Source organism: Manis javanica, chromosome 9, assembly GCF_040802235.1.
Source record: "Manis javanica isolate MJ-LG chromosome 9, MJ_LKY, whole genome shotgun sequence".
Taxonomy (NCBI): Eukaryota; Metazoa; Chordata; class Mammalia; order Pholidota; family Manidae; genus Manis; species Manis javanica.
In genome coordinates this window covers 3,232,060-3,254,971 of record NC_133164.1, presented here as the reverse complement: position 1 = coordinate 3,254,971, position 22,912 = coordinate 3,232,060, and the positions used below count along the sequence as shown (strand labels likewise).

Sequence of the window (22,912 nt, the reverse complement as noted above, 5' to 3'; positions counted from 1 at the left end):
AGGCATAGATGCCATTAGTCTTTTCCCTAAAGGACTGCAAAAGGGAAATAATTCACAGTAGTTCCTCCGTGCAGAAAGGAAAAGTGAGTGTTCAATTTCAAGGGCTACGGGTTTATTTATTGTGACCATTCTTGAGTGTCCCATCCCTCTCTCCCCTTCACACTGCCCTTGTCCCTGCAGACCCGCCCCTCTGCCCAGCAGGGTAGGACTCTGCCCACTATTTAACTGAGCATCCTGTTCGGCTTGTGTGTGTTGCAAACAGGTTGATCTTGGACCGATGGCTTCATTTTGCATTCCTCTGTCAGTTACAATTGATCATTTCAGCTTGACAGTTCATCTTAATGGAAGGAAATGAGCTACTGCCATGATAGCAGTACACCATATTAACAAGAATGTTTTATCAGAACTTTTGCTCCTATCAAGACCTTTTTATTGCAAGATAGATGATTTTGGATCAATAGATACATTGGCCTAAATCTGTATGATTTTGTGAGATGGGAAAATGCATTAGTGGCTGAGGTTCCTTTCAACCCCTGATGGAATTTAATTAATTACCTTTTGCCCTTTATTTCTTCACCCACTGGCTTCATTTACGCTGACTTCTTTTATCTCCATTATCATTTAATCTTTCCTGCATATGAATTCTTTTTCTTTTATGAGCTGTGTATAATTACTTATCGAAGAAAACACAGTCCTTGGTCTTTTTTCAGGCAGGGAATTTACTAACCTCTTTCACTAGGTAAAAGGAAAATGAAGAAAAAGGAGGGAAAGAAAAAAGTAGGAAAGAAACTGACTGTAGTTAACCTTCAGGGGACAAACCTATGACTGTTACAATATTGAATCTTTGTAACATAAAATAGTATTCTTTTGTCTCAGAGTAAACTACATTTCACGATACATGTGGATAATCAGTCATATAAGTAGGATACCAGGGTGAGTTTATTGTGTCACCAAGCAAATCAGGATCCATGTTTATTCTAAAGCTAAAATAGGTGCTGGATGGTGACAGCCTTGTGCTTGTCGTTGCCCGTTTCCCCAGCGTAGAATGTCATCACAGAAGATCATTTGGCAGATTTATAGTCTGTTTCAAATCTATATCTGCCTGTGAGTGAATTGACATGGATGGGAGGGATTTTTTTTATTCTAAATGGAATTCAGTCGGATACACATGCTCACCCTGTCTTTCTTGCTGTATTCATCACAGTTGTTCAGAAAGAAGGGAACTTCTGCATTTCTCCAAAGACTGGAACGGGGAGGTCCCGTCACCATTGCCTCACAACTCAGGGTTAGTGAAGTTTTCAGATTTCAAAAATTTACATTTTGTTTTTATCAACCACAGAGGGTTTGCATCGGATTTGTTTTCACATTTTTGACCACTTCAGAAAATAATTAAGTGCTGTGCACAAAACACACACCTCACACACACACACACGGACACACAATTCATAATAAATAAGAGTGATGGGCTAAAGAAAAAGCATTTTATTGCAAAACTACTTTGCCTTTTCAGTCAGTGTCTTCTTTGGGGAATCACTTGTGTTTTACTTTTTTCCTTAGAAATCTCTGGCGGATATCCTTGGAAAACTTCAGAAGTGCAATCCCCACTTTATTCGTTGCATCAAGCCCAATAAATCAAAGCTGCCAGATACTTTTGATAATTCTTACGTGTCTGCTCAGCTGCAATATATTGGGGTCCTGGAGATGGTGAAGCTCATCCGATACGGGTACCCTGTTCGCCTTTCCTTCTCGGATTTCCTGTCAAGGTAAATTCTGCTCTTGAAACATCGCATCCATTGTTCAGCAGACAGCATCCTGCCTGAGCAGGGCAGGGAGCTCCTGTGTTGTGTTTTTTCTTTTTTTTTTTTTCTGGCATTGCTGTTTTTGTTTACATTCTTCTATCTTGAGTGAAGAAAATACTCTGATTAACAATGAAATGCCCTGACAAAGTTTATGTATAAAGTCACTGACCTTTGGTAACTTGGAGCCACGTGGAGGTTCTCTTAAGTCTTTGGATTCCCTTCTATTTAAAGATTTATAAAACCATTACATATAGTGTTTACATGAAAGTTAGTTTTTTAAAGAAGAACAGATATATATGAATATTCTCTCCTTTGTATTTATGAACAAAATATTTTTTAGATCAGCGTTGGCAATTTATATTCAGGGGCTAAATCCAGCCCACCACCTATTTTCATAAACAAAGTTTTATTGGAACACAGCCACTGGAGAAAATAATGAGAATATCTGTTTTTAGGCAATCAAAAATAAAGGCTGGTCAGTAAAAGGAGAACCAGAAACAATTTGATAATCCTTTACTTAAAAAGATGAAATTTGAAAATAATATTGATATAAAATAATACTAATACTGTAATAACAGAACCTACCATTTATGGTTAAAAGCTAGCTGTACAACTATAGAATGAAAAATCTGTTTGACAAACCATTCATTTAAGAAAAGAGATTTTAAGACTTTTGGCAAGAAGTTCAGGTGGAGCCACTAGTGTGAAGAAACTGCTAAACTAAAATAAAAAACAAACCAAAAACTTAAATCACTGTTGAAGATACTTAGTTCAGAACAATGACCATAATATTTAAACTATGACTAAAATGCTCTGTTCGATTTTTATAAGCTCTGTTTTTATAGAAGAAGGAAGTAGCATTTGTTCGTTGTGTCTTTTGGTTAATTTCACAGATATAAGGAAGAAAATAGAAATCATATGGGTTCACTTGAGCCATCTATTTTTTAAAAACTGATAACAAATCTTTAGAAGAGAAGATAAAATCAACCACATGTCATAAAAAATCATTTGGTGCATGAATATGATTAACCTGTGGAATATATATTTCAGAGACAAGATATTTGTGTTTAAAAACTCAAAAGATGTCAATGAATCATGCAGTAGACTCATCGCCTCCTATTTACAGGCAAGAACTGCCGGGTATTACCCGGGGACGCGTCAAGTCTGGATATGCGACTCGGTCTCGCTTTGTTGGACAGGCTGGTGGGGCCACATTCACTGCCTAGTGTCCGTTCAGGGGTGTTGGGTAAGGGGGGCTGTGGGTCTGCGCCTTCCTATTCCTTACATGCAAATCCATTCCTTGTCCTCAGAAATCCTTGGTCTATTAGGAAGAATACATTTCCCACACCTTACAGTTTGTATATCAATAGTCAGCCCTCCCACTTGCTTAAAACCTGCCCATATACAGCTTCCCAGATGTACCCTAGACCTTATGAATGACAACAGGATGTGGGATTGAAACCCCCCGGTCTGTCTTATGGTGAGGGGTAAGGTGATGTCATCCACTAGTAGCTCATGGTCCCAGAGGGACACAGGACTTGGTAAAATATCAGTTTGGTCAGAAGTAGTAACTCCCTTCCCGAGCGTTGCTGAAAACAACAGTTTTCTAATGGTATCGCCATCAGAATCTCTGTGCACTTGCTACATAGATTCATGGCAGCACCCCAGAACTTCAGAATCAGTAGGTCCAGGTGAGACCTGAGAATTAGCGTTCCTAATGAGCTCCGGGCCCGGCTGATGTTCTGGTGCGCGGACAGCCCTTTGAGAACTGCCGGCTTTGCAGTATCTATCCACCTGGGGACAATGCATTTTCTTGCTTTGCTTTCATTTTCCCAGCCAAGAACTGAGAGGAGGTGAATATAAAATCTCAGGCATTTACTGATTTGCTGAATTAAAATCTGTAAATTAGCCTAGATTCCCAAGAGATTTGCATACACTTGAAGTTTGAGAAGCACTGTTGATGAGTTCTTACGCTGGAGATGAGTAGGTTTAATCTCATGGTATGAATAAATTTTTTTAATACATTTTCTTCTGTTTCTTTATTTTGCTAGTGTGTCCTAGACTCATGTAATCAAAGGAGCTTTGCAATAAAAGCTCCCTAGATGCTCCTCTAGTCTAATCTCTGGTAGCTGCATGAATCTTCCTGGCCATTACTCCAACAAGCCATTACTTGAATTGCCCTATTCCCTGAGAAGAGGGTAAAGTGGTTCTCTGTGTATGTGCGCGCAGTATTATATATCATGATGATTAGAAAATTCTTTTTAACCTTTGTTTTTTATGTTTTTTCTAACTCTAGTTTGACATACATATTCTATGAAGACTTATTGCTGTTAAAATAGTATGTGCAATGAAGATCTTTTAAAATTAAGTACAATTTTTCATATATATGATCTCCTGTTTTACTGTGACTTCTAGGCTGGGGTCATCTTCTGTTCAGTCATGATGCCTGTGCATTATAGGTGTTTAATCCATGGTTTCAGAACGAACCTTAAGGAATGTTTCTTCATAACAGACACCACAGCCAATACTTTGTTTGAAAGAGTAGTGGGGGTGGGAAATGATACTTTTTGGTAGATCTTTGCATTTACTTCACCAAGCTCCTTACTTACCAGGAGATATGATTTCTGCTTATCACTCTTATTTGCAATGGCATATAGATAGAAATGGAATTATTCACCTATTTCAATGGAAATTTGTCACCATTGCTCTTAAATGAAGGATGACAGTCTGGACTGGTATCACAGTAACACCAACCCATAGAGAGATCACAAGTTCTATAGAACTTGAACAAAACATAATCCATATAAAGCCACATCAAGTAATAAGATAATTCAGTATTTATTCAGAAAGCTCATTAGAAGTTCTAAATTCCCCACAGGCAATCAGGCATCATTATATAAACAAAGCCTAGAGGTGCTATTTAATAGAAACTTTTGGTTGCCAAAATATCATCTAACAGAATGTATTGTTCCCATGTGACATATTTATTTTCTATTTTTATCACCTTATCTTAACTGTTAAAGAATAAAAGGCCATCAAAACAAATTACCTTCGTTTGGTATACAAATAGGAATAAGGTTACCACAGAATACTGAACAAAGAGAAACGATGCCCAGTTTTGAAGGAAGCACCTACTAATTAGATCAGCATTTATTGTTTCTAAAATCCAACACGACAGTAAATGTGGGTAATGGACATTTCTGTGGACCATGACGATGTTGGGACTCTGTGTGGTTTTAACAGCTGCCATCATTCTGAGTCTTCCTAACTGACCTGAGAGAATCACATGAGTCGGGAGTATCCTATTCTGATGAAATGTAGAGATATGCCTGTTGAATTCTTCCCCAGTAGTGTCAATAGCCCCCTGGTGGGATGGTAAAGATGGAACGTCCTGTGCCCCATGGTAAGGGACTCGACAAGTCTGGATATATGGGGAAAAGGAAGGAAACAGCAGAACTAAATCATTATGTGCAAATCACGATATGTAATTGGACTACCTGTTGCTCTGGAATGAACAGGATCCCCAAACTCATTTACTGGGGCCAGTTGATGGGACTGTGTTTGGAAATGGGTCCCATGAGGAGATAACTAAGGTTGAATGAGGTCACGAGAGTGGGGCCCTAAGCCAGTAGGATTAGAGTCCCGACAAGAAGAGTCACCAGGGAGCATGTTCTCTCCGCTGTGGGGGGAACACAGTGGGAAAATAGCTTCCTGCCAGGAAGAGGCCTTAGCAGAAAGTTGGTCCGCACCTTAATCTTGGATTTCCCAGCCTCCAGAACTGTGAAAAAACAAACTTCCATTGCTGAAGCCGCCAGTCTGGTTATGTTATTAGGTAGCCAGAGCTGGCCGCGGCACCCGCCCTCATAGGTATGCGTTTCTCTGGTGTTACAGGTGGTGAAGCTGGGCAGTCACGTGGGGAAGTTCTGGTACTTTGTGCTAATGGAAGGGAACAGTTCACATGCACATACTGTGTTTCAGAAATGCTGTGGCTTTGTTCACGTAATTGTAAAATACTCAGTGGCATTTACTTGATATTCCCTTTTCACTCAGCCATTCTCTCCTTTGGAAAACCTTTCATAAAATCCCACATTGGTTTGTGTCTCCTCTCTAACCTTCAGAAAGGTCCTGTGTCATACACTTATTGAGCCCTCCCTGAAATATCCATTTATGTGCCAGGCTTAACCACTAGACCAGTGGTTAGCAAACTATAGCCTGCGGGCCAGGTCTAACCCATTCCCCACTTTCATATGGCCTGAGGGCTAAAAAATGTGTTTTACCTTTTAAGTTGTTACATTTCAAGTGGTTATATACATACCTCCATAGTAGTCTCAGTTTTGCTTCTTCCTGGCGTACAATGCCCAAAATATTTACTCTCTGGCCCTGGACAGAAAGGATTTGCTGCCCTGGCATTAGACCAGAGTCTCCCTGGCTGAAGGACAGGTGTCAGGGCCTGGACTCCTGCAGAGGGCCAATCACCCATGCTTCTATATCCGAACTATGAAACAGCTAAGATCTAATATACTTGTCCACCTTGATAACTTTCTCTAATTTTGGTCTGATTCTTCAGTTTGTGAGATTTTTCTAATAATATTGTAGAAAGCGACTCTCACCAGCATGTTCTGTAGAACACAAAATCCTGTTAGTGGTGTGTAACAGCAGAGGTGTATTTTTCTCTCCCATTAATTTGGCTGTGGCTTAGAAGTAGCACACCTGAGCTCAAACCAGCTCTGAGCTGGGTCTCTTCTTCATGATGGAAGCCATGTTTAAAGAATAGCCCAGATTGAGGACATATCCTCTCTGTGTTCTAAGGGGGAAGAGAAATGGCTGGAGGCTGTTAAAACTTAGGCAGAGATGTGGCACTTGCAGTCCCTTAGAGTCCACTGATTAAAGGCGGTCTCTTGGCCAAGGCCAACATCAATAGGCGGGAGAAATGTCCTACTCTTAGGAGTTACTGCAGAACACATAGCAAAGAGTGAGAATGTGTGGTATACACATTTTGGCTGTTATCTGTTGCTGTGTATCAGAGCACCCCAAAAATCGGTGGCATAAACAGCGATTTATTGTTTCCCCCAATACAGTTGGTTAACTGGGCTCAGTGGGGCAATTCTCACTTGGGGTCTTTTCAAAATTTGCAGCCACAGAGCAAAAGAGGCTGCGGTTGGCTGGGCTGAACGCACAGCATGACCTCTTCACTCATGCGCGTAGGGCCTCCACGTCCCGCCAGGGACCTCTGTCCCCAGCACAATCATCTGGACCTCTTCCCTGGAGGCTCGTGGTCCCAAGGGGCCAGAAAGGACACCTGCGGTCCCCTCAGCAGCTGGGCCCGGGGCTGGCAGAGAATCGCTGCCCCCATGTTCATCCATCAGAGCAGTGGCAGACAGCCCAGACCTTTTCACTTGGAGGAAAGCAATTGACAGTGGCCAAATTTGGGACAAAGTACCACATGCTCTTCGAAGGAGAGCGTGCAATGGAGCCATACAGAACCTTCTGCAGCCAGCCCCGTATGTAGGAACTGCTACTGTTTCATTGCTCCCCAGGGAGTCTGGGGGAGTTTGATATGTTGAATAATATGTCATGGGTTTTCTTCCCCATTTTTTTCCAGAATTGAGGGAAAGAGTAACATGAGGCAATGCTGAGGAAATGGCTTTGAGGACTCCTTACAGAGATGGGATGATACTTGGTACCGTGTGTGGTACCATGCCATGGTTTCCCAAAGCTCCCTTTAATGCCCACAGGCATTATAATTAAGATAGCTTTTCAGTGGTAATCCAGGAGTATCGGTGGTAATGTGCCAGATTTTCGTCATCTGTATTTCTAGTCTTCCCAGGCAGCTGACCTTTTAAAGTTTCATCCTCTTCCAGATTTAGGAGGGCAACCTTTAAGAATCGAACTCTGGACCTGGTGGCAAGCTTCTAGGGTCACGCCCATCATTCATCTATGGCCCTATTTATGGTTGGCTGGGGAGAGTGGGGCATCATCACTGCAGGGAAAGGTGGACCCTCTAATGAGGCGACCTTATTTGGAAAAGACAGACAGACTTGTCCAGTGGAAGCACCATGGGATTGGTATTATGCTTGACGTGGGGAGGGAGCCTGATTTGTGTTTTGAGGTTGTTACTGGGTGAGAAATAGTCCTGTTGAGAAATAGTCTGAGCCACTTAGCTTGCTTAAATGACCCAGTTGTTGCTGAAAGGTCAAGCTGGAAGACACAGAGCTGTGGTATTAAACTGGGAGTGGGGAAGGGGATGAAGAAGGCACACTTCAAATTACAGGATGTAATTAATGGGCAGCAGCTGCCCAGCAGAGCAGAATCACCAGTTACAGAACTGGGTTAGAATCTTCTATAATCTTTCCTTGTTACATGGAAGTTACTGTCAACACATGTTTAAAGAAGTGTGGATTAATAAATTCAGGAGTCATGAAATACTCTAAAAGCTTTCATTGTCAAACGATACATTTTCTTCAGGGAATTTCTGCCAAGTCTCAGTATTTTCTTTCTGCTAAAACCATTCTGTGGGGTTGGCTGATTATCTGATTATTATTTTAATGAAATTTGGGATGAAAGGGGACCTGTTACTTTTTCAGTGAACTATAAACTAGAAAAGTCAAGTTTAAGTAACAGGTTCTAGAAGTCATTTCAATTTGAACATAATTAAGTATATCTTTGTTGGGAATTTGTTATACTGCTCAATGGATTATTAATCCTAAATTGCCCCATAATCTACTCTAGCATCTGCAGACTTTTTCTATAAAGGGCCAGATAGTGACTGTTGTAGCCTGCAGGTCAAAGGTCACTGATACAGCTCCCCACCTCTGCCTTGCTCGGACAGCAGCCCCAGGCAGCATGTGATGAAGGGGTGGGGCAGTGCCCCAACGAGCTGCACCAACATGCACAGAAGGCTGGTGGCTTTGACCCAAGGGCTGCTAATCCTTTATCAAGTCCCACTCCCCCACTTTCTGACAGAGGTGGGGAAAAATTTTTCCCTAGAAACAGGAAGAGCTAATAAAGGGTGATGCTGATGTTTGCTTTTGTTCTTTCATGGCCTGGTTTTAGACCCTCCTTTCTACTCTACTAGGCTGTGTGATCTCCCACGACAGCACCCATTCACACGTTCATTCATCATTCATTTCCTCACCATGTACTCATTCTTATCTTATCCAAGCATTTGACTGGATCAGAGTGGGGGTGACTGTCAGCGGCCAGGTCACAGCCTCAGTGCCGGCTGGCATTGCACACCCAGCATGGGGCACACACTAAACCTGCAGTGTGTCCTCATTATTCCATTCCTCCTGGAAACCTTGGCAGGTACTACTCGCATTATGCGGATATGAGTTTTATGCAATTGATCATCAGCAGTGCTTTGACTTACATTCACCCTGAGTCATGCTGATCAGCAGTGAGGAAGCCGGGGGCTCCAGGCGGAGCTCCTCAGCAGTGTCGTCTGCCTCGGTCCTCAAGGCACCCCCACGAGTCCTGTTAAGACAGCACCCTGGTTCATAGTTGAGGAATCTGAGGTGCCGGCCCACCGTCTTGCGCCTCAGCCCTGATGGCATTTTAACCTCCACGATGTAAGATCTGTATCGATCCTGGTCTTGTTCCCAGGTAGTTTTCGTTCTGCTTCTCCTCCAGAACATGCTGTTTCTTTATGCTTGTGTGTCATTGGCACCCACAGGCAACAGCCCAGGGGTGGCGGACCAGCACGGTGACATCCACGGGGGAAAGAAATCCCTGGGATTTCTAAAACTCAGCACTGGGCCCTTCACTCAATTACCTTTCCTCTGTTTCCTGAAAAACTATCTGCCTAGTTTTGCTGTTGGGCGGATTGCAGTTATTCAGTCCCTCCCAGCAGCCTTGAGATTCATGCCACGGTGACGGTCCCGCTGGGGGACAGGATTCGGAGGGGCCGGGCATGACCTCTGAAAAATGAGCTCAGAGAAGAAGGAAAGGGATCCTTGAAAGTGGAGAAGTGCACGTTTGCATTTAAAATAATGTGAAAATAAAAGTAAAAGACTTTCCTGACTTTCTAACAACCTTGGAAATAAAACCCAAACTGAGGAGCCTCACGGGTTAAATGAACATATAATTCTGCCTGAGTCAGCATTCAGCATGAAAAAGAGATCAGGGCGCTGAAAGATATTCCAGGGAAATAGACAAGAAGCCATGTTCCCCATGAGCTCAAAATTTGGGCAGTTATTTTGTGTTTTTCATATAATTTTGGGAACCCATTAAAAAATTCAGTCCCAGAAGTTTGAGCCTTATTAGTTATCATTTTATTTACCTGGCTCTTCTCACGCCCCTCCTGTGTTTTATCTTAGTATTTTTAATTATATGTTATGTCAGGCAAAAACATAGTCACAGGATGATGTTGCTTTTAGGGCCAAACTAGTTTTAAATAATTACTATACGTTGCTAGTTTCATTACTTATAAATTATTCTGTACATAGACCAGGAATGTTATTTAATGTGACCGTTTGTATGTGATCGTTTTCATTCATTATATTTAAATGATCTTAATAATTCCAAGGTCTACAGAGACCTTGAGGCCATCACTGGAATCTCTGAAGGGATCTAATCAATACCATCTTCATTAAGCAATTTTTCATCCAAGTGAGGGGGCAAAATGATGAAATGTTGATTTTCTTGCACAGAAAGTCTAGGTGAAGGACATTGCTTGCAGAGTTAGAGACCAAAGTGGTAATGGGGCCCCAGAATTAGGCAGACGCACCCCACAGCTGCAGGTATGGACTCAGGTGGGCCTTCCCAGGAGGAGGCTGTTCCCCTAGGTTTGGAGCTTGGAGAAGCCGAGGGAATCAAGGGTTTCTTTGCCAGGGTTTGCTTGCAAGTAGCTCGGCGTGCTCTGTGTTTTTTCTCACCAAAGTTACTGATTTGAATAGTCAGCCACTCAGACAGAAGTTCCCTGGGCTCACCCTAGACGATGTTTTGTGTTCTGGACCATCAGAGGCAACCTGTGAGCCTGTGAGTAATGGGTGTGGCTCTGCCCCCAAGGGACATCTGTGTCTTCCCGAACATTGTTTTCCCGTCTTCAAGAACACTCACTGCTTCTGTGGGTTCCCTTCCGGGACCACTGATAGGCACAGATTTTGCACCCATAGATTCTGAGATGGGCTGACAATGTATTATTTTACTTGATTTCAGGGCCACTCTGTATATGGGGCTTTAAATGCACTGTTTCCCATCCCAAACCCTGTCCTGGCACATTGTCCGAGTGAATCTGTCAGGGATTCTGCAACCAGAACAAATGAAAATATTAAGATTAAGAAAAAAAAATAACTCAAATAATAAAATCCCAGTAGCCTAGCTATTCACCCAATTTGACTATAAATCTTCTTCATTATAAAGTTCCCAGTGAGAAATGAAAGCTCAAAGATTAATACATCTGGGAAATTAAAATCCAAAGGCATTCACTTCCAAAGGAATTGAAATCCCAAATCTGATTATCTTGCCTTTCCCAGTTAAATGTCCAAAATTCCATATGCATAAGTTAAATCAGTATTTCTAAACCATTTTTGCCATTGCCTTGCCTGGCTCAGACTTAGCTCGAGGTTCCAGGCGTGTCGGCTGAGCTGGGGGCTGTTAGCCTAACAGGGTGAGCAGTCAGTCACTGTGTTAGTCTGTCTGGGCTGCTGTATCAAGGCACCGCAGACTGGGTGGCTTAGATGACAGACGTTTGTTTCCTCACCATTCTGGAAACTGCAAGGCCAGGGTCAAAATGCCATCGGGGCTGGTGTCTGAGAAGGCTCTCCCTTGGCGTTGCAGACGGCTGCCTTCCTACTGGGTGCTTCTGTAGCCTTTCCTGGGTGTGTGCACAGAAAGAGGGTGAGGGAAAGGAGAAGGGGAGACAGGGACAGAGACGGAGTGTTCTCTGCTGTCTCTACTTACAGGGGCACTTGTCCTTTCGCATTAAGGCCTCACCCTGACACCCTCATTGAACCTCAGTTGTATCCTAATGGCCCCATCTCCAAATACAGTCACATTGGGGTGTAGAGCCTTAAAATATGAATTTTTGTTGGGGACACAAACATTCAGTGCATAATTGTCACCTGAATGGATCTGACGAATTCAGACCTTGTCTGTGATGTTTAACACCATCATCTTTGCATTGAGAATCCAGTGAGTACACAGCAGACTTAGGTTAATTGGGCACTAACTTCACACATGAAGTTTCAAAATGTACCCCTAGTCTGTAGAGCAGAATTATTCTAGAGTCCAATATTTTAGTGACGGGGAGCACTATAAATAATTTTGACAGGAACACAGTATCGACTGGGACCACTGGGACACTGGTCACTGTACATTCACCCTGCGCTTAGCTTGCAAGTTGCGTCACGTTTCAGCACCAAGAATCTTTCATCGCTGATGTTCCTGTAACTTTAGACTCTGTTAAAGAAAACCTCCTACTGTATGCATGCATACATGGCCAACAAATATTTGTCAAATGAACTAACACATGATCGAGTAATGTTTTAGTTTTCTGTATAGTTTTATAGTTGATCTCGAAATTTTGTGTCCAAGATGTAGTATTCATTGACATCTTATACAAGAGGCATTTGTGGACTAAAAACGTTGTCATTATCTAACCAGCATAAAAAGTTTGCTTTAATCAGGCCTAAATATTTCAATTTTAGGGCAGCCATATAGACTGCAGTATGAGATAATATCCCCCATGTTGCCTTTGGCATAGTTGAATAAAATTCCCACTCCCCAACAAACATTGTAAGTCATTTTCTATAATTTCTAGTAAATGTGGTACCTGCATAATAATGCATGGATTAGTACTGCTATATTAATTTCAAAAATGGTTTCATTTGATGTTTCTTTCTTTGGTCTTTGAATGCTTTGTTAACTAAAAGCATTCTTTATGATATTGCAAGGGTGGAGGGTCAGTTTATGCAGCAGACTATTTTAGGAATAAAAACATCACAGTTAACACTCTATTGATGATCCATGTTGAGGGGAGCAGCTATTTTTAACTAAAAGTAATTACAATTAGAGCTGACCCACTTTATAGCATCTCCAGAGCCCACTCACTTGTATTTTCTACTATAGTAAGACCCTACTACCTATTTGAAAACTTACTTTCTGTAGCGACTTAATAAGTAAATATTTATATTACATGAAATAAAGATTTCTTCACTTAGCAGAATTCAATTTGGAATAAGAGTAATTTGTTGTATTGTTAGGAAATCCATACTTTTCTTAAAATCCATGCATTTAAAATTATGGTGAAGACAACATACATTTAAACCTCAAACTAATATTTTTACAAACCTGTCTTCATTTATGACAAAAAATATCCCAACATATTTCTCTGCAGGATCTGAGCAATCTTCACAGCTGTCAAAAATGGGATAACTTATATTAGAAAGGAGCTTTCAGTATATTCAAAACAATGACATTTTCAGAAAAAAGGATCATACAGTTACAGAAAATTATCAGTGCACATACAGAGGGACTCAAGAGGAAATAATAGGAATAATTTGAGCCATCTCAGCACCTGACAGATGATAACAGATAGGGGCAATGTGACTCTTCAGCTCCGATCACCATGACACTAAAAATCAGAGTCCATTTAAGAACTGGAACAGCCATACAAGACCTAGAACTAGACATTCATTAAAATTATGTCCTCTCTAAAGCTAAGAAATGGAAGTCATCATTTATACATTAGATTTAGAAAGGCAGTGATTACTTAACAAGGCAGTAAAGCAAGGAAATCGCGTCTGTGTTAATTTTACATTGGAGATAACCTGTACATCCTGTCAAGATTGACTTTTGTAGAATTATCAGGAGGAGACCTTTTAAAAGGAGTCATTCCTAGGCTACTGATCCTGTCCCAGTGTGAATGGGGTATTTGGAGTGGGAATAGATACAGGGTAATATATTTTCTATGTCCAGTAAACCCCAGTGTCAAGACCAACATTGATGCAGTATCATCTTCTATACTTGAATCAAAGAGTTCAATGCTGTTTAATTAGATATTTTATGTATTGACTGGTAATTCTTGATGGTTTGTAATGCTTTGAGCATTACACCAAGTGCAGCACGCCCGTTCTGATAACTGATATCCACCCACCTGCCCAGCACCCTTATTCAGGGCGATCGGTTGAATGTCTCGTCCCGCACCAGCTGCCGTGCTCTAGCTGTGTCTTGTTGCACAGGACCCCTGGCCTCACCTTTCAGGTTGGATCCCCTCAGTGAACACCCTTCGGGAGCATGTTCACTGAGGATGGTTAATTTCCAACTGCCATGCTAGACTCCACATGAGAAATGCAGTGTCGAAGGCATCTTTTCCCATCCTAGATCTTTATTACTGGAATGGAAAAGATTTGGAATAAAGGAGAGTTTGCTCTTCAACTCCAACATACTATCTCCTCACAGTCTTACCCAGCAGCCTCGGGGGTGCATACCAGTCTCCTGTTTTACACTGTGTCCTTAGCACCAAACACAGGGCCTGGTACAAAATTGGTGCCTATATATTTAGCAAAACATTTCAAGTTATGCCTGTGCGTTTTCCAGGGAATGCTCTCCCTCCGTATGCCTCTGCCAATATTTATAAAAGCTGTGTCATTAAACACACACACACTCACACACACACACACACACACACACACACACACACACACACAAACACAAACACAAACACACATACACCAATCATTCTTCAGACCAGAATCTTGAAATCAGTGCCTGTCAATCATGGCATCCCAGTAGACTAACTGGATTTTTTTTTTTTAATTATAGATGGCTGAGGTGGGGTCTGGGAAATAGGTAAGGTTGCCAGACTCAGGATGCCCAGTAAATTTAAATTTACGATAAACAACAAATGTTGAAGATTGACAAAAACAGTTACCTTTTAAGGACGTCATGACATGTCGTGGATCACAGCTTTAAACATTCCTCTCTCTTCTCTTTGTTCCTTCTCACCCTTACTGTTACCTTCCCTTTCTTCCCTCGCAAATATTTGTGGATCACTTACTTTACAGAAGAAAATCTTAACCATGCTACCTAATTGAGTGCTTTTGCAATTTTGTAGACTACAGTATGCAAATCTATTATTTTTATATGTTTCTGCTTTCTATTTGTTTTACATCAATGACTGCTAAATGTTGAGTAAGAGCATTGGATATAAGAACAGAACACTTTATGTCATCCTATGGAGTCTAAATTTAGTTATCTGTCCTCAAATTACTCAAAATACGATGAAAAATATTAAATTATTTCATTTAGTGTACATTTTAATCTCTGCCCCACTATTCAGAGGTAAAGGGTATATGCTTAAGCATGGAGAAAATATAGATCCATATTTTCATATACTTTGAACCAACATACAACTGCAGGTATATATAGAAATGTGGCCATTTAGGATGTGAATCGACCATTTGGAAGCTAACTGATGAAGCTGTCTTATGACCAAATTTCACTGAAAAAGCTACAAACACATTGAATAAACAGCAGATGTTGTTTTTTTCTACCCTTCTACCCTATTGAGAATAATCCTTACCCATTAAATATATTTATAACATCAAAAATGCAACCCATCAAATACAAATGACTAATATTGAATAGTTTTGCTGTTGACTAGACCCTGTCAAAACATGTATTATCTTCTACCAGTTACGTGAGCTGCAAGAGGGTCCCATCGAAATCTCAAGCTCATTTTGTCTGATTTCATTTTCCTTCTTTTTCCTCCTAAGAGGAGATAGTTCTCTGGTGTCTATTTAACATGCAAACTAAGCATTAGAAGGAGCGAGAAAATGTGGTTTCTATTGAAGGCACCTAGAACAGATTTTTTGTTAAATTTCTCTGAATTCTTTTTTATGAATATGAATTTTATTTATTTCTAAATTTTTAACAGTTTTAATAAACTATAATTGACATACGGTACACAACGCCTGTAATTTTGTCATAAACATACATCCTGGACACCATGCCGCCAATGAGGGTGGCGGTGCATCCGCTGCCCCGAGGATTCCTCAGACTCTTCTGTCACCTCGGCCTCTTACCCGCCTCTGCTTCTTCAGCTCAAACAAGCACCGTGCACTTTCATTTAAATTAGTTTCATTTCCTACAATATTTTACAACTGGAATCATAAATTATATACTCTATTTTTTTGTCTGGCATCTTTCATTCTGCATAATAATTTTGACAATCAGCTATATGGTGTGTGTGTCAGTAGTTTGCTGGGAAGTGTTCCTTTGGTGTTTACTCTGCTGTTGATATTTAAGTTATTCCGCGTACTGGGTTATGACAAGTAGAGCCACCGTGAGCATCTGTGTACAAGTCTTTGTGTGGACACATTTTCATTTTGGGAGTGGAATTGCAGGTAAAAATATAGGAGTGGGATGACAGGGGCATATGGATATTGATGTTTAACTTTAAAAAAAAAACGCCAAACTGTTTTCCAGAATGGTCGTATCGTGTCATGTTCCCACCAGCAGGAGATGAGGGCTCCCCCTCTTCAACACCGGGTTTGGTCGGTCATTTTGTCTGTGACATCACAATGGTGGCGACAGTGTCTCACTGTGATTTTCCTTCGCGTGTCCCTTGGACTAAGGACACTGGGTACCTTTCCACAGCCTTATTTGCTACCCAGATGCATTCTTTGGTGAATTTTCTGCTCAGATGTCTTGCCTAGTGTTTTCACTGGGTTGATTGTCCTTAGACTTCTTTGTAGATTCTGAAGACACATAGATATTAAATATTTAATTGGTAGACATTTTATCAAAGATTGGGTCTTGTCTTCAAAATTGTGGAAAAGATTGTATAGAACTGGTCTGTTTCTTCTTCAAATATTTGGCAGAATTTGTTGGTGGCACCACTTGTGTATGAAGATTTATTTGGAGGGATTTTAAATATGAATTCAATTTTTCTTTAATAGTTTTACGGATATTCATGTTACCTGTTTCATCTTGTTTGGAGTTTATGAATTTGTGTTTTCTGAGGAATTGCTCTAGTCCATCCGATTTGACAAAGTTATACCTGTAGGGTCTGTGACAATATCCTTTCTTTCATTCCTGATACGGATAGTTATGTCTTCTGTCCTTTGTTTTGCCTTCACCAGTTTTGCTAGAGTTCTGTCAGTTTTGTTTATTCAAAGAACCAGCTTTTGATTTTGCTTATCTCTTGTTTTCTGCTCAAACCATTTCATTAATTTCAGCTCTTATCTTTAGTATTTCGTTCCATCTGCTCACTTTAGGCCTATTTATTTTCTTTTGCCAGTCTTAAGCTGGAGGTTTATATTAGCAATATGAAACCTTTCTTCCTTTCTAATATAAGCATTTAATATAAATTTGTTTCTACTTGTTTAAACCCTACCTTTGAGCTGATGGTAAGTTTGCGATTTTTTCGGGTGTCCCCCAGCCTGGAACCTAGGCAGCTCTGAACCCAGGAGTGGGCCCCGGTGCAGACAGGAACAGCTGTGCCGGAAGCCCCCCCCTTCAGGACTGAGGGGCAGGGCATGGACCTCGTAAGACTCCAAGCACATGAAAACACTCTGTTTCTTATTTCCTCCACTCTCCTGCCCGATCCTAAGCAGGCCTGTGGCCGAAGGCCCACGGGCACCTAATACTCTGAGCGAGGGGGTGTCCCAGGAAGGGATGAAGCCCTGTTGATGTTCTCTTTCCTGTTAGCCCACAGCTTGGCCCCAGATGCTGATGCAGTCACAGGGCTGCACAGGGAAGTGGGGTGAATAAAACCCCAGAACTCAGGTTGGGAGACAGGAAAGGGGAGGCCCAGTACACACAAAAGGGCCAGTGAGCCCTGGCAGAGAGGAGATCTGGAAAATGACACAATAAAGCTCTTTCTTAGCCCATAGCTCACCTCCAAGCTATGCACATGTGGATCATAGACCAATTCACCTTCAATTGTTCTCAGTTCAATTTATTTTTATAGACTATTTTTAGCACTTTTAGGTTCACAGCAACACTGATTGGAAGATAAAGAGTTTCCATATCTCATGGTGAGCACACATGTGGAGCCTCCCCCACTTATCCACGTCCCTCAGCACAGTGGGACACCCGTCACAACCAGTGAGCCCACATTGGCATGCCATGATCACCCAACGTCTGTGATTTGCATTAGGGTCACTTTTGGTATTAGGCATTTTCACCTTCAATTTTGGCATATATTTTGGGTAAGATATTATAGATTGACATATTTTTCTTCTAGTACTTTAGATATATTACTCTGCTGTCTTGCATTCTTCCCAAGGTAAAATTGGCTGTCATTCATGACTTTGTTATTCTGTACATGATTTGGCTTTTTATCTTATGTGTTTTTAGGATTTTCTCTTTTTACTGGTTCTGAATGATTTGAATATGATACATCTTGCTATAGTTTTTTTGTGTTTCTTGTGCTTAAAGTTCATCAGGCTTCTTGGACCACTGAATTTCTTAGATCTATGAGTTTATAGCTTCCATCAAATTTGGAAAAATTTTGCCCATAATTTCATAACATTTTTTTCTATCCTCCCCTCTATGTCCTCTCATTTAGAAACCACAATTATGTGTATAATAAATAAAAAGTTGTCCCACAGATCACTAATGTTCGTGTTTTTTCAGTCTTTTTTCTTTGTGTTTTATTTTGGATAGTTTCTATTGTTATGTCTTCAAGTTTACTAATCTTTTCTTCTGCAGTTTCCAATCTATACATAATCCAATCCCATGTATCATTTGCTTCAGTTATTGAGGTTTTCTTCTCTAGGCATTCAATTTGGGACTTTAAAAAATCCTGCATGTCTTTAACATATTTTATCTTTCTTTGAGTATCTTTTAGTCTACTAATTCCATTATATGCCATTTTCTGGGTCAGTGTTGATTGTATAATCTTTCTCTTTATTATAGATCATATTATTCTGCTTCTTTTATGCCTGATAATTTTTTGTTGGACACCAGACATTATGAACTTCACTTTATCAGGTGGTACATATGTTCATATTTCTATAAACATTCTTGAATTTGGTCTAGAACACAATTAAGTCACTTGGAAGCAGTTTGTTGGTTTGAGGTTTTGCTTTCACACTTTGTTAGGTGGAAACAGACCAGTATGCAGTCTAGGGCTGATTATTTTGTACTACTGGTGCAAAATAATTGAGTTATCCAATGCCCTGTGAAATATGGAACTGTTTCATTCTAGCTGCTGGAAACAGCCCTATCCTTCCTATCTTTTCCCTAGGGATGGTTCCCTCTCCTTTGTTTGGGGGGTTCCTTTCTGGAATGTAGCTAGTTGCTCACATGCATGGGCTGATCAGTATTCTGCTGCAGATTTAAAGGGCGCTATGAAGATCTCTGGAATCTTCTATTGGTGCATCTCTCTCTCCGACTGTCTGCTCTGTGAAATCAGTTGCCTTGCCGTTCCCATCTCCCAGTGCCATCCACTCAACTTAGGGAGATCCGCAGCCTCACCTGGAATCCCCTTCAGGCCACAGCCTGGAATATTCCCCTAGGATGTAAATTTGGGCAGTCTTAAGACTTAAATTGTTTGTTTCCTGTCTACCAGAGATCACTGACCTTCATTATCTGCTGTCCAATGCCCTGAGAATCATTGCTTCACATGTTATCCAATCCTAAATTGTTTGAGGACCAAAGGGAAAACCAGTCACTATTACTTCATCATAACTGAAATCTCTGAATTTCCTTTTTCTATTGGTTTACCACTTGATGGATACTTTATCTGTTGAATTGTTCCTGGTCTATCTCTTAAACACCCATAGTCTGTTCTTACAACAGAGAGAACTTTCTGAAATGAATTATTTGAATGCTTGTATTTTTTAAAGGTGATTTTGATAGTTGGGTAATGGTACATTTTTCTCCTTTGATTATTCAGATTATGTATACCAATTTTTCCTAAACAGACTTGTATCTGCACATAAAAATTAGCATAGAGCAGCTGGTATTTTATAAAATGATGATGCTAGACAAGAGTTTGGGATAGGAAGTGGAGGCGAGTACTATATTTGTTTGAATGTGCATGGGATTTTAATTAAGCTAAAATTACGCACATTAGAAATTGTCCAGGAAACTGATGACTTTCATTCTTATTCTTAGAGAATTCATGGATTGAAAGCTTCTATGACCTAAGTGATCAGAAATGCATATTTATGTTCAGGGTTCTGAACAGACTTAAGAACATTTTGCCCTTTACCCCATGCCAAAAAAGAAAAATATGCTTTGGCTTAAGAAGAGAGTGCCACCTGTTTTGCCCACAGTAGGAAATCTCCCATTCTCTCATTGATGATCTACTGATGCTTTAACCCAAGAAAACCCCAAGACATTAAAAAATTTTGAGGTATTTCAAAAATTAATAAGTAATGGGAAGAGGAGGGTATGCATTTAAAAAGTAGCTTTCACTTACATTTCTCATATTATCTCAGGAATCTTTACAATAACCATTACCTGCAAATATTGCTACAACTATTTATCAGACATTTACACGTCTAAAGGCTCAACGAGTTAAGATTTAAGCAAATTTCTCTGGCCTTTAATATGTATTACTGTCATTTCCATTTCAGATAGTCAGGGAAATAAATTGTATATAAAATATATAAATTAGCAATAATTGATCTATTTCTTTGAAACAAAAATTCTGATTAAGACAGGCCTAGAAAGGTATAAGCTATATAGACAGAGTCCTGTACATTTTCTTCTCAGAATTCTCACGTTATTTATTCATTGAAGTACTTAAAATTAAGGAAAGCAACAGTCATAAATAAAATCTAACAATGTAAAATATTAAGATGCTCCTGTACTTTATTTCCCTTGAAAGGTTATTTTAATTTTTGCCCTAAATCTCATGCAAGTGTAAAAACTTGAAAGTGCAAAGATGTCACTATAAATGCCGCTCACTAGAATTAGTGCTGAGTCCCACAGACTACCTGAGGCTGTACTAGGTGTTGAGGATACAAAGATGAACAAGATTTGCCCGAGTCTAAGTTACTTCCGGTTAAGTTGCGGGGATAGACTCATAAGATAGTGCTGTGTGGCATCCCACATGGAAGCCTGTTAGCTCCCCAGATGGAAGTGCTCATAGAGAATTCCTAGAGGAACTCTGAGCAGTGAGACATAAGCTTGTGGAGGGAGATGATGCAGGAAATCCAGGCTGAGAATGAGACCTAGGGATGGGGGTGCGTAAGGTTAAATCAAATCAAGGGGGGGTGAGAAGAATTGTTAAGTGTGCAGGAAAGACATGCTTATCACGGTAGCACAGGGTGAACAGGTGAGCAAGGAAAACGAGAGCAGAGAGGGAGGCAAGTATTTTAGGGTACAAACCTGGAATTTATCCTAGGGCTAATAGGCCCTAAACATTTAGGACAGTAAAACAATATGATGTTACTTTCCCTTAACCTAGGTCAGGGGTCAGCAAACCATGGCCCATGGGCCAAATGCAGTGAGCAGCTTGTTTAGCAAATGAAGTCTCCTCGGCACACAGCACACCCGTGTCTTGCACGTTGTCTGGGGCTAGGTCCGAGCTGTAAAGGCAGAGAGGGAGTAGTGGAGACACCGACCCTACATCCCGCAAAGCCAACGACATTTACTATCTGGATCTTCACAGAAAAAGGGTGCTGACCCCTGACGTAGATCTATCTAGCAGTTTCTCAACTTGACACTTGACATTTGGGGCAGATAATTCCTTGGTGCGGTGGGCCGACCTGTGCATTGAGGAGTACTTAGCAGCATGCCTGGGCTGTACCACTAGATTCCAGGAGCACCTCCCACCCGGATATGACAATCAAAAATGTCTCCAGACCTTGCCAGATAGTCCCTGTGAGGGCAAAACCACCTCCCGATAGGAATTACTGTGAACGGCTAAGTGGACTTTCATTTTAACTGAACATGACCATAGCTAAGGTTAAAACAGTGGTAATTTGAGTGGGCTGAAATGACAGATATGAAAAACAGATCATTTGAATGTGAAAATATAATCACATAGTGATTATAAACCCAGGTTTCAGATAGATGAAGACTGAAGATGAATTCTAGAGGCCTGGCCTGGGCCACAGTGTGGGCAGTATGGGTGATGGTGCCCTTAACTGAGATGGGTGATGGGTAAGGAAGGAGAAGCAGGCATCAAAGGGGAGGGAATGAGGTCAGCTTTAGACATAGTGGGTCCCGGAACCTATGATACTGTAAGGTAGGGAAAGCTAAAAAGTGAATGGATATGAGAAAATTCTGGCAGAAGGCGTATATATTTGGATGTCACTGGATTATAGCAAGCATCACTGCTGCAAATCAGAGCAGTGTCAGAAAAGCCCCGCGAGTATGAAGTGTACAGACGCTCTGACCAAGAGTGTCTGTAGCAGAGAAAACCGGGTTAAAGAGAGCAAATTGTCCACTGAGTCTCTAAGTTAGGGCGTGACTCCTGGAGGGTACTGGGTAGAAGAAAAATTTTGTTGAATGATACTCAAGAACTTTTTGAAAGATAATGAGAAGAGGAAAAGCAAGAAGAGAAAAGATGGAGGTTCGAGAGCTCCATGACCTCCAAGGGGGTGTCAGGAGAGTCACCCCCTAACGCTGGTCAGAAGCATTTCCAAGAATAGTGTAAGTGATCAAGACACTTGGCTTAAATGTTTTATAAGGGCAGCTCCTCATGAACCTCTCGAGTGCACAGATATCACACCAGATGGGTGGTGATTACGACAGCATGAGAGGGTGTCCAAGGGCACCAGCCTCACTCCAAATGTTTGCATCAATCTATAAAAGACATGGAATGTCTCGGGAATAAACTTGTGAAGCCATAGCTTGCATCTCTATGTCTTTCCAAAATAAAGTTCCGTGGCCACATGCAGGCTAGGTCTTTCTACAGCCGCACATCTATTATGCGTTACATATAAACACTGGTTTAAAGTTGATCCATTTTGTCATTTTCACTGAAGTTGATCCACTCAGCAGTCTATTTTAGATGGTTTAAATGGTTTTCACATAAATTGACCACAGGCTTCTTTGTGAATATCATCTAATGTGAATATCATCTAATGTGAAAGTGTCGAAGAAACATTTGAAAAAAAATGAGTACTTAAAAAACTGTTTAAACAGTAAATAAGAAGCAAAGGGAGCTATCAGGTAACAACTGGCAGGCCTCAGCAGTCTGAGGAAGA

The 22,912-nt window shown here is 40.8% G+C and overlaps 1 protein-coding gene across 6 annotated transcripts in view; it reads left to right on the top strand.

The window, feature by feature from the left end:
* MYO16 (myosin XVI) overlaps nt 1-22,912 on the top strand; it is a 513,550-nt gene that overhangs the window by 372,194 nt on the left and 118,444 nt on the right. For 5 of the 6 annotated variants that reach the window (XM_037024949.2, XM_073212365.1, XM_037024948.2 and 2 more), the window contains exons 26-27: nt 1,205-1,285; nt 1,558-1,763. In XM_037024949.2, the coding sequence (XP_036880844.2) occupies nt 1,205-1,285; nt 1,558-1,763 (287 nt within the window). The remainder of the gene's footprint in view (nt 1-1,204; nt 1,286-1,557; nt 1,764-22,912) is intronic. The other variant, XM_073212366.1, reaches the window with a different exon arrangement.